At 37.9% G+C, this 17,572-nt stretch overlaps 1 protein-coding gene across 2 annotated transcripts; it reads right to left on the reverse strand.

Moving 5' to 3' along the window:
• Positions 1-17,355, reverse strand: LOC139149827 (constitutive coactivator of peroxisome proliferator-activated receptor gamma-like). Of its 2 annotated transcripts, none has more exons than XM_070721820.1 (5): positions 17,207-17,355; positions 13,748-16,339; positions 12,693-12,964; positions 7,492-7,713; positions 1-4,306 (listed from the first exon to the last, which is right to left on the reverse strand). In XM_070721820.1, exons 2-5 carry the CDS (start codon positions 16,329-16,331, stop codon positions 3,893-3,895), a joined length of 3,492 nt encoding a protein of 1,163 aa, XP_070577921.1. In that variant the 5' UTR covers positions 16,332-16,339; positions 17,207-17,355; the 3' UTR covers positions 1-3,892. The 2 variants fall into 2 exon arrangements, with proteins under 2 accessions (XP_070577921.1, XP_070577922.1); XM_070721821.1 differs by having other exon boundaries at positions 17,224-17,331.
• Between the last annotated feature and the right edge of the window lie 217 nt (positions 17,356-17,572).

Genomic DNA, 17,572 nt, shown 5'->3' on the forward strand with positions numbered 1-17,572 from the left:
TTCCTCAGAACATATTTATTACCGAGTTGGTTCAAACGTTTCAGAAAAACAGATAAATATATTAACAGAACACAAGAATATTTGAACAACATAGCAAATGCATGCCAAACTTGAGTTTTTTCAGCTTATATCATACTGCTTAAACATCTGCACACATGATTTAACTGGCCTAATCTCTCCCACTCAATTTCAAGCCAATACATAACTGACAAAAGTTAAAGTGATTACACCTTACCAAAGTTTGATAAACAGCTTATGGTTTTAGTTTCTGTTGTGTACAGAATTGTTTACTAATCTTTGTTTGAGTGTTTACACACATACTTTGAACGTTGATTACTTATCTATAGTAACTCATCTTTATAAGAAAATTTGCCATGGCTGTTCGGGTTCCCAGCGTAACACTGCAGCTGTTGGCATTCTGTAGACTATTCTTTCTTTTTGTTATCTACCGTCACTGAAAACAAATACAATTCAACAATGGTTTCTTCCATTTTGAAAATTCTACATCGGTAGTTAACACATTTCAAAACTGCAATTTGAAAAGAACGTCAGAGAAACTACCAGGCTCATATCATTGACCTTGTACATTCTACTAGATTGTTTCAAAGTGATGTCCAAGGTTTCCCAATGACAGGTTATACAAATGCAAAATTATCAAAAAAGAACTTGGCATAAAGAGTGATATCCTTTCATTGATAGAGTTCATATCATGTACATAATGGTCAATAGATAAATTCCTACGTAAAACTGAATGTTTTGACAAATTTTAGAAAACAGTATATTTCACTAAATGTTGAAGGAATACAATTTGGAGCAGTCTGTGGCTGCTGTGGTAAATATTTTTCTTAATCACCTGAACTTAACCTTGGCCCACTCTGCATGGCAAAAGTTTGGATTTTTGCCGATTCACCTTCCAACGCATTGACCTTTTCTCTGAGTGCCATCCTGCGACATCCCATGATTCATCAGTGTATGTAAAGAACATGTATATAATTACATGTCATCCATCAAAGAATAAATTCATAATATAGGATTCATTCATTATACATATACAAGTTCAGTGGACTGTGAAAACCTGTTAATACTGGTGAAACATGATAAATGTAATTGAAGCTTACGCATGTCATGATATTCTAGAAATCCCTGTTACACTGTGTGACAACTAGTGATCAGATGTTAATAGACTGCAAAGTACAGGAGATAGGCACACACACAAACATAACATAACAGGACTGGAGACAATTCAGTCCAATATAGCATGATTAGACAGAACATCTCCATCAAAGCGTGGCAACTGTTGTGCTAGTGACAACACCCTATTTCCTGCTCACTCATACATATAGGTTTTATTGAATGAACTCGTCGAACTATTTATGACCGGTAGCTTAGCTTTCTTCTTGTTACTATGACAACGGTATGATACAAATATTATTTTTGCACAATGACAATTCATTAGTGTGGTATGAAAACAGGGAGTCCAAATAACAAGCTATTATTGCTTCCATTCATAAAATACTTGTGCAGAGTGTGAGGTGGGCAAAGCAACCTAATATTATACAGCACAGTTATTGTTTCCAGGACAATAGAATTGTCAAAGCACCATCTTCAGTCATCCCTTGTCAGTGATTAATTAATCCTAACTTGTCATTTAATACAATGATAAAAATTGGAAATAAACTGATAATATATGTATGGTCAGTATAGATACTTGACCATATACACAACAATGGCAACATCACCGTCCATAGGCAATGTGATCAAGTCAAATAATTGGACGCATCAAAGCAAAAAACTGACCCCATCCTTTGGAAAGGGTATAATAATACATAGTATAACATAAGGCAACACATTAAACTGGGAGAAGAATTATCTTTTTTGTAGCGAGTCTCTGCCATATATCAAAATATAATATTTCTCTATCCCTCAGTGGAATATGGCAATACACAGGTATTACACAGGATGACGGAAAGGGACGCACTGAGAAAAAAACAGAAAGTCTCAGCATGTTTACTGGAGCTGAGAAGCTGTATAAATGAAAATGACACTGGGGAAATTCCTGACACTGAACAATTTTAGAACAGTCTTGTTCTCTTTTCAACAATGTGATCACCCAGAAGGTTGGTGAACTCGCTTTCCAACCTCTAAAACTTCTTGTTTATAGCTCTTAAATGAGAAGTCATCAATTACACTGAGATATCACAGCTATGTTGTATCTGTAAAGTCCCTGAATACACAGCTATACTGTCAAGACACTGAGATAATGAATTCATTACAGTGAACTCTGTGAAAATTACTGTGAACACAGCACAGTCTGTATCACATTCCAAAACAAAGCAGTTGATAGAAATTTTCTCCGTTGACAAAGCTAATTATATTCTCAAAGAGTCATTTTGAAAATGTAATTACAGAAGCTGTCAACATTTAATAAGAAGTCAAGAACGCAATAGCCAAACCATCATTTACTAGGGATGATAACCACAGTTGTGTTGCTACTAGCTTTATGTAACTAACAGGGTCATTTCAATGTCAGATCAATGAATTCAGAAAGACCCCAACGAATGCAAATTTTGGGTCTTAACAGAATTTTTTGTTGCTGTTATGATAACATTACAGTAAAAAATGTTAATTAAAAGCAATCTTTTCACATTTTTTCTGGAGATTCTTTAGTGAAATTCAATCTAGTTTTAGACTGGCCCAAAGCATCAGGTATGAGACATAATGTTATGTGAAATGTGAAAGCTGAGAAAGTTTTTTCAAATTTTCACATTTTGATATTCCAAAATGTGACTACAAATGAAGTCTGAAAATGAACGGTAGCATTTGCATGGATATAAGCCTAATCTACATCTGCAATGAGGGGATGATTTCTGTGTATCATACCCAGCACAATTCTCAAATTTTGTCTCATCGCCAAAGATCATGTCTAGCAGTACCAAGGAATCACACACAAAGGTGTCAAAACAACGCTCGTTTACTGAGAAGTGGGCGAGAGTCTTGTCCAAGAGTGTGCAAGATTACACTCTGTTGACCTTCACTTTGTTTACAATCAGATGCCGCTTGTAGTTGCATAACCTGCTAGTCCAGATACTACTTGCTGAGACAACACTCAAGTGTAAGTAAGAGCTGTTTTATCTTTAAGGCAGTATGCTCCTCAAAAGTGAAAGACAACTTTTGCTCAAACTTTTCTCAAGCAAACTTTCAACTCCATTCTTAAGCTTCCATATAAAACTCACTTTATAAAACCATTCAGCTGAAGTCAAGTCAAAACAACGAATAAATAAAACTTAAAAATTTGAGTAAATAAATGTCCTTCCGAGTTGTAATAATTCTTTAATCTTAGTCATTTTGGATCTTATTTGCACTTTCTCTGACAGCCACCATGTGGTTTAACTGTCTGTAGCTTCTCCTGCATTTAATATTGCGATACCATATTGTAATCTATGAACTTTGGCGCAACATACAAACTACAGGTGTGTGATACAGGTAAACTATGCATAAAAAAGAATGACTGTATTTTTCACACTTAAGACGTGGACACATTTGTTGAACAGTGGCGAGCACACAATGCCATTTGGGTTCTGTCATAATGTGATATTCTGGCTACTCTAAGTAACTACATGTATAAATTAGATCAATGGCTACCATAAAGTGACAACTAAACACAAAAGCTAACACAGAACAAAAATTTGGCAGTTATGAAAAAAAACCAAAACTGGCAGTGCCTGGCACAAAGCCCAGTTCATGTGTCTGGTGTATTTATGATTGGTTTAATCATATATCTTTCCATCTCAGGTCTCTGTTGGTTAAGGCTCACTTTTTACTACCTGCTTTCTGTCGGAAGTGTTTGTTGGCTTGGATTTGCTTTTCGTAGATGCACTTCCATCTGATCCCTTCATTGGTTGAGACATGCTTTCCTTTGCCTTGTTTCCATCAGATCCTTTCCTATGTTCAGACTCACTAGGTCATCACTGTTTGAGCCCTTCGAAGGCTGAGCATCAGAAGTCACTATTTCATTTCCATCAGAGCCTTTCATTGGCTGAGATTCACTTTTCCTGGATTCATTTCCATCAGAGCCTTTCGTTGGCTGAGATTCACTTTTCTCTGACTCTTTTCCATCAGAGTTCTTCACTGGCTGAGATTCACTTTTCCCTGATTCATTTCCATCAGAGCCTTTCATTGGCTGAGATTCACTTTTCTCTGACTCCTTTTCATCAGAGTTCTTCATTGGCTGAGATTCAGGTTGTTGCCACCTACTTCCCTCCAAGATTCCCTTCTTCAGCTGCCTGAATGTTTTCATGGCTTCATCCTGATGGAAAAAGCCAGTGAAACAAAAATTGAAAACAATAAAATTGATAAGAAACACTAAAATTCCTGTTTAAGTATATGATTTTCACTTTCCCTGCAAAATATACAGAGTGACTGGATGTGGTTTCCACCAAGGCGGAATGTGTATCTACGGTACTTTGCAATCATGGATCATCAAAACACACCAAATGAATCTAATTGCCTTTGTCTTACTTTGACATAGAACCAAATCTCCCCTCCCTTAACCCTTTTCCTGCCAGACAGTAATAAATGTATCACTTCCCCATCAGCCAAGTCAGTAAAAAGCGGTTTGAGCCAAACATGACGTATTTTCACCCACTTGGCTTGGTATGTTATAGCATCTTTTGTCCCAAAAAAATCAACTTTACAGTATTATGTTTTCAACAGCCTTCAAATGTACAGTATTACGTGAAAATACATCATATGGAATACGTTGTGTTTCATTAATTTTAACCATCTTGACCTGGTGGTGAAATATGGACTTGGCAGGAAAAGGGTTAAATATGAAAATCCCACAACATGATTAACTGCAGAAACAGATTGTGGGAAGTGATGTCGTAAGTTTCGTTTAGATGCAAATATTTTAGTAATCTCCAACCTTTTAAATATTTTATGTTGTAAAACCTATTGCTAGAAAATCTGAACCGAGTAAAGTGGACGGAGAACGGAAAACAAACACTGTGTAAGTGGAAAATGAATATGCCTTTTATTAGGTCGCATCCTTGGCCTTGCCTTGAACTCACATTTGCTGCGTCACAAAATGAACCTAGACAACTTTCCCTTTACTGATTTTTGATTAAATGTTTGACAGCCAAAATTTTACACACCAGCCTTACTAATGACTCTATAAGAAAAGACTTACTCAACGAGTTTTTAGTATTTGAATCGTGAAAGACGAAAATACAAGGAGACATGTGAGGGTTATGAAATATGTAACAGTTGAAAAATGAGCAAACGTTATCCAAATCACTGCTGAAACACTGAGAAGAGAAAAAGACTCATTCTAAGACAACTGATGCAAACTAAAAACTGATGAAAACATTCCCTTTTCCTTGATTGAAGAAGGAAAAAACTGGCGTAAATATACTTTCACAATCACCCACTATTTTAACTGATTTTAAGTACCACACCATAAAATGTTATCTGAATGAGCCCAATATGTTGTGGAAAAGTTCATGACCTTCCAAACACATTAGGGTAATCCATATCCAGCCTAATGTTGTATGAGTACACCACACACCACAGCAGGGGGAAAGAGAATAAACTACCAATGTATTGGAGTAGTCATGGTAACAGGCTTTTTCAATTTTTTTTGACTCGGAGCTCTCAGGGTGTCAGGTGTACCGGATGGTTCTAATTCTTTGACTGTTTAATGGAAAGTGATCCAATACGTTGTATGCAAAGTCAAAAAACCATAAATAATTTATTTTTTCAGTCAAAAACCATTTTCACTTTCCTATCTCTGTGTTAAGAACACCCTCAATGTACATATTTATGACCGTCCATACTGCGCTCCACCCACAATTTCCTTTGTTGTATCAAATGAATGAAGCTACATAAAACATGTACACAGCTGAAATGAATCCGAGAATTTATGAGTTTCCTGTTTTTACATTTTTTTCTGAAGTCAAAGAGATGAAAAGCTTTCTCTGCGCAAGTGTTCACGTCTTCCAAGTTGTCATGGTAACATTTGGTGAATTAATGACTTAAGTGAATCCACAAATTGTATGAGTATTCTTCAAACATTAATACATGCACCGTACTGCAGAATTTAAATGCTATTGGTGAAGGTATAAAGCCACTTTTTGATGAATTATGACGGCATATCCTGGGTAGTAAATGACACAAGATCAGTATTCATATGGGAGGAAATTTTCTCTTCTTTGCCACAGACTGTTTGCTGCAACCCATTGTCAAAGTCAACCCTATCAATGAAACACAGCCGGCCAACCTCTATTTATTTCATTCATGGAATGTTAATATCGAGTTTACAAAAGAACGGCTGGGTCTCATTAATTCGGCTTACATCATCAGTTTGCAAATCCATGCACTCATGACTACATCGAAATGAAATGGGTGGATGAAATTAGTTGGATTGTAATTTGTAATTATATAATGGTTTATACATTTTACAACAAATGGGTAGGTCAAATTAACTAGATTGAGGTGATTAATTTGAAAAATTAGGCAATTATGCATTCAGGAAACCGTACTTTCAATGCATATCGAGCCTTGATAAATCATGAACTGTCCTACTGGTTCTAACACATCCTGTCATGTACAAAAGACAGACAATGAGACATGACAAAACCGGTCTCAAAGTGGTGCAGACGATGACAAGAAAGATATAATGCAATTTTTCTTGGCCTTAATTGGTTGACTTTCCTTTTTCATTATAATACACTACAGTATTAAGAATTGTCCTCAAAGTATGCCCTCAATAGGCAGATTGAGGAAAGGGACTCTATAATGATTGGCAGATGTCTGTGACCAGTGGGAAATGCCACGGTATTAGAAATAGATGCAGGCATAAAATGACTTATTTCCTTCTGGCCATTTTTTTGAGTTACACACATTCAAATGTAAGAAATTACACAGAATTATTTGCATATAAAGCAGTACTGCACCTAATATTGCCAATAGTGCTGCTATCAGCAAAAATAGAAGATGTCATGTTTTGCTGGTTTCCGAAAACTGACATACTGCCTGATTTTGTCCTTTCTTACAAAACAGACTGGGGATGGGTGTCATTTTCTGTCTATGGATTATCCAAGATTTTACACATACAACACCGCAAATAAGGATTAAATTTTGTCAGGGACATGATAATTTTTATACTCCTTTGAATCTTCTTTAATACCAAGTTAAATTTTGTTCAAAGTCTCTCACATGCCCATTACATCTCAAAACTTATGAAAATCAAGTTAAAAAGAACTACTGTAAGTATGTTTAATTTGACATTTAAAAAAAAAAATCAATATTTTGATGGACATTGAATGGTTGACCTATCAAATTAAATGGAACTTGTGAAAAATAGTTTGACTTCTGCCTTCATCAAAAATTGAAATGCTTTCAACTAACTTCACTACGATTGTTGTGAACTCTAACCAGTCTGGGAGAAAAAAGATAGTTATATACAGGATTGAGAGTAAATAAACCACTCACATTATGGTCACAGAGGAGAGAAACTCCCCTGTCAGCTTGGTTGAAACCTTCCTGTGCCCACAGGTACTTCAGGTGGAAGAGTTTACCATCAAAGAATTTCCATGGGAAGCCGTCTGCCATCTTCAGAGGATAGCCACATACACTGTTGATGTCCAATGCAGCAGCTACTCCCATTAACAGTATGGTTGCCAGATGTACAGCCCTGGATACAACTTTTCCAGGCTGAGGTAGCAAAATATGAAATCAAAGATAAATTGAAAATTGGTAATTTCACTCATTTCTTCTTTTTCTTCCAACTTAAGTGATAGGTTTATGTTACTTTGGTTAACCCTTTGAGTGCTATAATTTTTCCCACCAAAATTTTAGTGCAATATTTTACCAATTATTATGAATTTTTCTGTAATTTTTTTGATAATTTTGGACGAGATGGACATTGTGTTTTGTTGGCTACAGTTTTTTATCAAAATTTTGGCAAAATATCTGAAAAAAATTTACATAAGTATATTTTATAAAGGTGACAAAAATGACTTTGGCACTCAAAGGTTTAGTTAAATTTATCACAGCGCTGAATACAAACACCAGCCATTTATCAATTAAACTTCTACCTTTAAGGAGAAATGGTTCTGCCATTTGTCACATAGATATATGGAAGTACAAGAGAAGTCAAATTTTCTGATTTTTATTTGCAAACTAGTTAGGAGAGATTTTGCTACTATGTGTCTCAGCTGATAGAGGATTATTTGCATATCAGAATGTTGTCCAATGAGACATCACTGTGTAGTATCTCATGTCAGAAAGGCAACAGAGGTTGACTAGTTTAGCTACTATAGACTATAGTCTATAGAAGCTATTGGGATGGGTATCCGTCCGGCGTCCGTCGTCAGTCTGTATGTATGTATGTATGTATGTATGTATGTCCGTTTGTGAGGCGTCCGTCCACTCAAATATCTTGAGAACCGCAGTACTTACTGATTTGATATTTGTTGTGTAGATGAAAAATATGATTTTGAGAAACTATTTTTTTAATTTTTGATATTGTTGAAAATAGGCAAATTAATGCCAAAAAAGGCGTTTTGGTAAAAAATCTTCTTCTTCATAACCGCTGGTCAGACAGCTTTGTTATTTGGTATACAGGTCCCTAGGGATCACCCAACTTGGATTTGTTCAAATTGTGATGAAATATGCAAATCTGTATTTTTAAGGAATTTTTTTTGTCATTTTTGATCAAAATTTGACTTACATTGTATGTAATTCTTGTACTGTATAAACCCTATCAATTCACCCAGAAAAAAATAATATATATGATTTTAAATAATTGAATTAATTAGGAAATCATCAAAGCCAAAATAATTTTAGTGTAGAATTATCAGAAAGTTCAACTTTTTTTGACAGTTCATAGTGAAATTCTTACCATCTTGGAGGATTAAAACATGTAAAGGCAACTTTCCTGAATCCCAACTTTGACATATTCTGAACCGTCATTTATTGTGCCCTGTTTGTTATCTAAAGAAATTGCTCAAATAGTTTGTCATGATAGGGTGGTCAAATAAATAGAGAAAGAGAAAGTTCTAATTTCCATTTATGGTTGACTTGGTAAGGATAAAATAAAATTACTTTTTGAGGAAAAAAATAGAGTGGTCAATTAAAAGAGTGGTCAAAGTGATAGGGTTTTTATGGTAAAGCTTGGCTGTAAGATTCCTCATGTGCTATTTATAGCAATTATGCAATCTGTGTAAACAGTGCAATGAAAGCCTTACATGATGCTTTTGATGACCTTGAACTTCTTAAGTTTCAAACATTTGTCTCTTCAGTGTGCTTTCTCTAAGTACGTACAGTCTCAACTTATTCAACAGAACTTACTTACAATGTTAATTTGAATGTTAAAATGTGCTTGGTTAATAGGATGAAAATACTGATAAAAAGATAACCAGCTTAAGATTCTTTATAACCTGACAGATATGCTGTTTTTTTATGACGAAAATCTTGATTTAAGCAAGTCTTGTTTACTTTAATTAGAATGTAATTAACTCTCGTTTATTAGCTACTATAGACTAATATAGTCTATAGAAGCTATTGGTATGGGTATCCATCCGGCGTGCACTGTCAGTATGTATGTACATGTCTGTTTGTGAGGCGTCCGTCCACTCGAATATCTTGAGAAATGCAGTACTTACTGATTTGATATTTGTTGTGTGGATAAAATACAGTATATGATTTTGAGAAACTCTTTTTATTAATTTTTGATATTGTTGAAAATATGCAAATTAGCACCAAAAAAGGTGTTTTTGGTAAAAAATCTTCTTCTTCATAACCACTGGTCAGACAGCTTTGTTATTTGGTATACAGGTCCCTAGGGATAACCCAACTTAGATTTGTTAAAATTGTGATGAAATATGCAAATCTGTATTTTTACGGAATTTTTTTTTCCATTTTTGGTCAGGCCATCCTGAAATGAGCTATCAAAGATATCCACCTTCTTAGGGGCCGTCGATAATAAAAGATGACGCACGACAAACGTAATTCTTGCGTTTAGGGGGAGGGGTAATAGCTCATTTCGTTTTGTGTGCGTCAAAATCGCATAAGGATTTTCCTCTATTGTTTTCGAAGTGCGAATGACCACAAAATACGGAGACAAGAAAAGACAACGAAAAGACATGAATGTGAAAAAAAGCTTGTATGGTCATGTCCGTGCATGCGTCCGTGCGTGCGTGCGTGCGTGTGTGCGTGCGTGCATCCGTCCGTCCGTTCACACAGATATCTCAGAGATGCAAGAAGCGATTTTCATTCAAACTTGGTACAAGGATTACTTCATATGTCATACAGATGCTCGTCAATTTGTTTTGGGATACGATCCAATATGGCCGCCAGGCGGCCATTTTATTACGATTTTTTCATGTACAGAGCCATAACTCAGACATGTTTCAACCAATTTTATTCAAAGTTGGTACAAGGACATTGACCAATGTCATAGATATGCACTTCAATTTGTTTTGTGATACGATCCAATATGGCCGCCAGGCGGCCATTTTATTACGATTTTTTCATGTACAGAGGCATAACTCAGACATGTTTCAACCGATTTTATTCAAAGTTGGTACAAGGACATTGACCAATGTCATAGATATGCACGTCAATTTGTTTTGTGATACGATCCAATATGGCCGCCAGGCGGCCATTTTATTACGATTTTTTCATGTACAGAGCCATAACTCAGACGTGTTTCAACCGATTTTATTCAACATTGGTACAAGGACATTGACCAATGTCATAGATATGCACGTCGATTTGTTTTGTGATACAATCCAATATGGCCGCTAGGCGGCCATTTTATTACAATTTTTTCATATACAGAGGCATAACTCAGGCATATCTCAACCGATTTTATTCAAAGTTGGTACAAGGACATTGACCAATGTCATAGATATGCACGTCGATTTGTTTTGTGATACAATCCAATATGGCCGCTAGGCGGCCATTTTATTACAATTTTTCATATACAGAGGCATAACTCAGGCATATCTCAACCGATTTTATTCAAAGTTGGTACAAGGACATTGACCAATGTCATAGATATGCATGTCAATTTGTTTTATGATACGATCCAATATGGCTGCTGTGTGGCCATTTTGTTACAATTTTTTCATATACAGAGGCATAACTCAGGCATATCTCAACCGATTTTATTCAAAGTTGGTACAAGGACATTGGCCTATGTCATACATATGTACGTCGATTTTTTATGTGATACAATCCAATATGGTCGCTAGGCAGCCATTTTATTACGATGTTTTCATGTACAGAGCCATAACTCAGACATATTTCCACCAGTATCATTCAAAGTTGACATTGACCTATTTCATACATATGCGTGTCAATTTGTTTCACGTCATGTAGCAGTAACATGTCATTTATTGAAGTTTTGTAAGTAGGCTGATATGTCAAGAAATATGTACTGCATGAAATTCATGAAACTTTATACAGATGTTAACCAATGTTAAGCTCACATTGCTTTAACATTAAAAAAGACATTTATCAGTGTCATTTTAATTAATTTGTAATTGCATAAGTAATGAATTTTCCTAATTAGGGTGATATAGCCACAAATTAATACGTCAAATGTGATGAAACTTGATACAGATGTTGATCTCAGTGTTGTAAATACTGCATCAAACTTTATGAAATATGGTACCAGTGATAATCTGTTCAGTGTTAGAATTGTATGCAAAAATGTTTTGTAACATCCTGTTGATTAATTCCTAGTTGACTCATTTTATGAACTTTAGGATGGTGGCCTACATTGGTTTTACGTTTTCATCACCATGGAACTCACTCTTGGCCATTGAGCGCCATCTGTATCAAAGTATTTTTATCACAGACCTAATTAATGAAGAGGACTCTATCCTCTCTGAGGACATGTAATCAAAGTACCCATTATTAACAAGTGGGGACTGTGTCATCAACGATGACTTGTTCAATGAGAAACATGTATGTGAAACATTTTCCTACGTGCGAAATACATTAAAATGTTCTGTCTTAAAAAGTTAAACGCGTAAAGTGGAGGTTTATTTATTAATGTGCCTTCTGGTATTTTTTCATGGGCGTGCGGATCGGAGAGGTGCGTGTACATGTGGGTTTGTCAGAAACGGCATCATAATACGAAATTGATTTTTCGCATAAGAACTTTCGTTTTGAAGGGGGAGGGTGGGGGTTTCAAGTAAAACGAAGGAATTACGTTTCTTGTGCGTCAACTTTTATTATCGACGGCCCCTTAATCAATACATGTGTCACAAAAGGTTATTCTCTACATAACATAGCAGAGCTCTGTCAACTGTTGAGTCGCTTGTTTTTTCAAAACCGCTGGTCAGACAGCTTTAATATTTGGTTTACAGGTCCCTAGGATGACCTTAGTGAGATAATTTCATACAGTCAGGAAATACTTAATTTGTATCCATGGCTATAGTAGCTTCAGGGACTTTGGCCCTATGTTTTAACTATGATTTGATAGACACTACTCCATTGCATGCCCTCAGCCACCCTTCATCAACTGCATTCTACAAATCTACAAATGATGGGGAAATCAAAATGTCTGGCTACTGTCAGGCTGTGTCGGGTGTTTTCAAAATTTGGCCATGTGTGTGTGTGTGTGTGTGGGGGGGGCTTTGCAAAAATTATTGGGTATACGTTCAGAAAGTTGGCATTACCTCCACGGCTGAAAGGTACCTGACATCACCACAGAGGGGAGAGACAGCTTGAGCAATGAACGCATCCAACTCCCACTCTGCAAGGATCTCAGGTGAATGCTGCTCAACTAAATAGTGAAGCACTACACTGAAGATCTGGAAATGACTGGGAAGGCTTTTCAGAGTCTCCACGGGAATCTGACAACTCCAACATGCCAGGAATGTACTGAGACGAGATTTCTCCATCTCTGGGTCCTTGCTTAACCACAGATCTTCCATTGTTGGAGTACCACCTAAGTATGATACAGATAACAACAAAACAATATTCAGTAAATGAATGAATAAACATATGAATAAATTATTCAAAATTGGATGAATAAATAATGAGCAACAGCTGCAGAGCTAAATCAAAGCTCATTACCAATTGCTCACTCACAAAAGTTATTGCATCGAGTAGTATATAGATAAATTTAATAAAGAAAATAACTTCAAAGTGGGTGTCAAGTTAGTATCAAAGTTGGACTCCCTGTATTTGTTTCAGTGGAGAACTGATTTAATTACTATTCTGATCAAAACCTGTTTTATTGACATATAACAGAGTCGTGCTGCTCTGCTTGTACAACCTGCGAGCACAACGCTGACATATTTTCTCGATGACAGGTAGTACATGTATTATTCATGAGGAGACATTTTTAGAGCAAAACACACCACATTGCACTTAGCAAGACATAACACAGTACTCTTCTATAGATTAAAAGAAAACAAGCAAATCTTTGTCATACGACTCACATCTTTGTCATACATTTTTCAACATGAATAGTGGGCCCATGGCATACAAAGCAAGTACTTCCCTTGACATTATAACACCATCTGTCAAGATACAAGGTCAGTCCTGGAGACTGGACAAAACTGACCATGTATTTATTAATATCAGCTTTCTGTTGAAGCCACAGAATACACCTCAATTCATTTGTCAACAAAATACGATTTTGAAATAATGCTGTCAGAAATAACTTAAACTGCACTTGGTGTATATATTGAAAAGAGAATACAGGTATTACAAATGTATTACTTACCAGGTAAATTAAGAGGGATAGCTTCAACTATTTCTGGTTCTCTATTTGACTTGAAATCTGTATAATTACACCACTCTAACACAGCATTCTTTCCAGGGACTGTTTTGCTCTGCTCTTCTGCTACTGACGGAGCACTCTCCTTTTCTGTCTCTGTCTTCGCTACTTTGGCCACTGCCTTTTTCTGTTGTGGCTGGACCACTTGCTGTTGCTGTGATGGCGTATTTTTTTGTTTTTTCTTTTGCTTAGCGGAGATAGCCCTTGGGAGTTGCTGTTGGTTTTGTTGTTGATGGCGCCCTTGTTGTTGATAGAATTGTTGCTGTTTATATTTACCTTGTCGCTGGTAATGCCCTTGGGGTTTATATTGCTGTTCCTGCTTAAAATTACGCTGGGGATGATTTTGCTGCACCTGTTTCTGATGGTGTTGGGGATGGTGCTGTTGCTGCTGATAGTAGTTCTGTTGGAGATTATGATGTGGTTCCCTGTGGTGTTGTTGGTGACGATTCTTTGGCTGCTGGTAATTCTGTCGCTCATAATAATCGTGTTGCTGTTGATAATGCTGATGCTGTTGTTGAGAGTAGTGTTGCTGCTGATAGTGTTGCTGCTGTTGTTGTTGTTGTTGTTGAGGAAGTGGTTGATCTTGCTGCCAGAGTTGATAGCATCGTTCATACTGGTACTCTTGTTTTGGATAGTGGTGTTGATCAAACTGTTGATGGCGCGCCTGATCAGTTAGACCTTGCTGCTGAAGTAACTGTTCCTGCTGCTCCCTCAAGAACTGTTGCCGCTGCTGAGCAGGTGACAAGGCTGCTTGCTGGTTCCATGACGGCTGCTGCTGTTGTTGATGCTGAGCCCTTTCTGCCCAGCCTTCCTCTCTGTAGCCGGTATTTCCCCTTGGTGCTGATTGCACCCAATCCTGATGTGAACTCTGACCTGCCTGCTGTTGAAATGGGTGATGCTGTTCTCTGACTGGCTCAGGCTGACCAAAGCTGTTATGAGAGCTCTGCTGAGGACGATTGTAGAGATTACCATCCCCTTGATCCGCAGGTTGATAACTTTGTTCAGGATGATCAAAATCACCGCTGCAAAGTTGCGGCATATCCTTGTACACACGGTTCTCACTGGAGACCTGTAAATCTTCCATCTTGTGGATGATCTCTTCCTGAGTGCCTGCACTGGAGACTTCAGCACCACTTACCGTCACTGTATCATGTTTTTCCTGCTCCTTCACTCTGCGAATCCTCTCTTCCTCTTCCTTGATCCTCTCTTCCTCTTCCTTGATCTGAACTTCAATGTTATACAAGAGCCCGTACATCTTCTGCCGTGTGGGTTTCAAGATCACGGATGCCGGAGGAAGATATTTGTCAGCGTAATCCTGTATCGAGACTCCTGAGTCTAGTTCCCCGTGCATCAAGATGCTGTAAATGACAGCATTGTTGTCGATGTTGGTATGCCTTTGTTTTGCTAATGCTAGGATTTCAGAGCTAACAGGTGGCTTGTGATCAGTTGCAGACTGCTGTTCTTCACGAGGTGGTATCACACTCCTACTTTTGCCGCTGTGGTTGACATTCTGCTTTCTCTTTACATCTTTTGCAGATCCCGATGTCTCAGTCTTTGCGTTGCTGATCGCAGCAGTCAAGGTAAACACATCTCCTTCAAGCTGATACATTCTGACCACTTCATGAAAACAACTATACTGGGAGCCGTCCGGAAACACATCCAGCTGCACCCATGAAACCACATCAGGCGTCAGCTGTTTTATGCCCAGGGATGTAATGTACTGACAAACCCTCGGCACAAGTACTTCGTAGCTGGGTATTTTGTCTTTTGAGTTTAACTTCAGTATTTTGCGATGGAAGGCCTGCAGTGATGATGTTGGAACAAAGTCATTACCAAGAAGGCAAGCTAACAATGGCAAGAGATGTGGTTTTATGCCGAGGAATTTACATATTTTGGGAACATCATAGACAGCTGCACTTAGGGTACTCTTGGTGTCAAAAGTGGCGATGTCAAACACATTTGCGACATTGAAGATGAGATGATCAGTGTCACCACTCACAATACCAAAGCATTCGTTATTCTTACAATACTCTGCGATTTCCAAGTCTGCCTCCACCAGGGAGTTGACAACTGTCACGCCGAGGCTTTTTAAAGCAAGGCGTGTGAATGCACCCAGACTGGGCGGCAGCACAAATGAATTGTTCCCAGGCTCCTTTCCATTCTCTTGGATTGAGTGAATGAGTTTGCGCACCACTCTACACTTTTCCTTTGTCCTGTCCACCCACGTTGACCTCTTTGACTTGACCACAACTCCGTCAAATATGAAAACTAACATGAACCCGCTCCTTGTGAATTTCTCCACCAGTGTTCGGAGGACCTCGTAGTATTCCCGCCACTGTCCGCCTTGGACCCAAGACATGCGTGGGCTGTAGAGTTTCCTCAGCATTGCCAGACCATCGATCACAAGAATCGGAGTCTTACCACCGTTTCTGCTCCTGAACTCATGACATAGACTGGGGATGTTCACCCTTGGAGTACACCACTTGGGACAGTGTTGATCGATGTACATGGCTAGTCCCTTCACACCCATGGCTGATGCTGAAAAAAAAGAAACTCAAATGTAATGAGAGAGCATCGGTATTGAAACACCAATATGTAATCATGGAAATGGCAAAGATCCTGAAGGACAATATCCTATCATTACTTGCTGATTTTTTGGGTGTATGTTGATGCCCTTCAATACACATTGACTTGGAAACACCATCTACTTCATTTAAATAGGTAGGAATTTGACAACTGGAATTCATTCTGGACACATTGCGGGTCAACAGGGTGATGCCGTCTGCACAGAAATCTGGGTAAGCTTTAAAATAGAGAGTGAATCAAAAACATGCAGCGAAGAACTTTGAGATTTTGGTTCGGGTTATGTTTTGATCATTTTACTTATACATCTGGATCCATTTTTGATAACCTTCTGTAAGGCCAGCTAGAAATTCCCTGAGTACGGTGGAATATTAGCATATGTAATTAATTTGTGGCTGAAGGTCTGTAACCCTGTCACTCCCTTGACGTCTGTTCGCCTCCCAAACAATGTAAGGGTAGTGACAGTAAGGCTACGGAACCACGGCAGCAGCAAAATTGTGGCTACTTTGTCGAGAACATTTTATTTTCCCTTGAGTTTGACGGCATTTTCACCACGTTTATGACCTATAGAGTTCCTCGGTTGTGATTACTTGGCTATTTGCGACTCCATTTAGATGGCAGAGCCAATTGAAGCTCTCCTATGGAACTAGGACAGTATATAGGAAGGCGTGACTAGATATTTTTGGATTTGGCGGCCTGGCACAGACCGCTCGTCATGTTATCCCAATGCCGGAGGAAAGCCGTGCACATGCCCACCGGGCTTTATAATTGAGTTAAAAAGATGTCTGACGTGCCGCTATATAATCTGAGCAACCTATTTACCTGGTGCAGTGCCTTACTTTTTAACTTTTCACTTCGCTTTCACTCAGTGACAGACTTTCTCTCTGCACGCCGCCTGCGAGCTGCGAATTCACCTGTCGACAAAATTAGTTTACTTCCGGTTCAAAGCGAGGACTCTAACGCATGCGCACAAAATTATGTAGCCTCACTACTAACTAATGACGACTACTCCAGGTGCCAGAAGTGAACGAACAGCCCTGTGATCAGTGGTTCAAACGTAAAAATAAGTGTTTCTCGCAAATTCAGGCCGTACATGGAATGAGTCAGATACCATTGCCAAGCACTATTTTACTGCCTTCAAATATCAAACTTGAATTCGTGCTGAGTCATACTTTTTCATAGAAAATT

This window comes from Ptychodera flava, chromosome 14 (assembly GCF_041260155.1).
Source record: "Ptychodera flava strain L36383 chromosome 14, AS_Pfla_20210202, whole genome shotgun sequence".
In the NCBI taxonomy this organism is placed as follows: Eukaryota; Metazoa; Hemichordata; class Enteropneusta; family Ptychoderidae; genus Ptychodera; species Ptychodera flava.

Excerpts from the sequence above, each read along its gene's own strand:
- LOC139149827 (XM_070721820.1), bottom strand. The coding sequence starts at position 16,331 with ATGGGTGTGAAGGGACTAGCCATGTACATCGATCAACACTGTCCCAAG. Across the intron at positions 7,714-12,692 it reads GGTACCTTTCAGCCGTGGAG|CCTGGAAAAGTTGTATCCAG; the intron begins GTAATGCCAACT and ends TTGCTACCTCAG. Across the intron at positions 4,307-7,491 it reads CTCTCCTCTGTGACCATAAT|GATGAAGCCATGAAAACATT; the intron begins GTGAGTGGTTTA and ends TTTTTCCATCAG.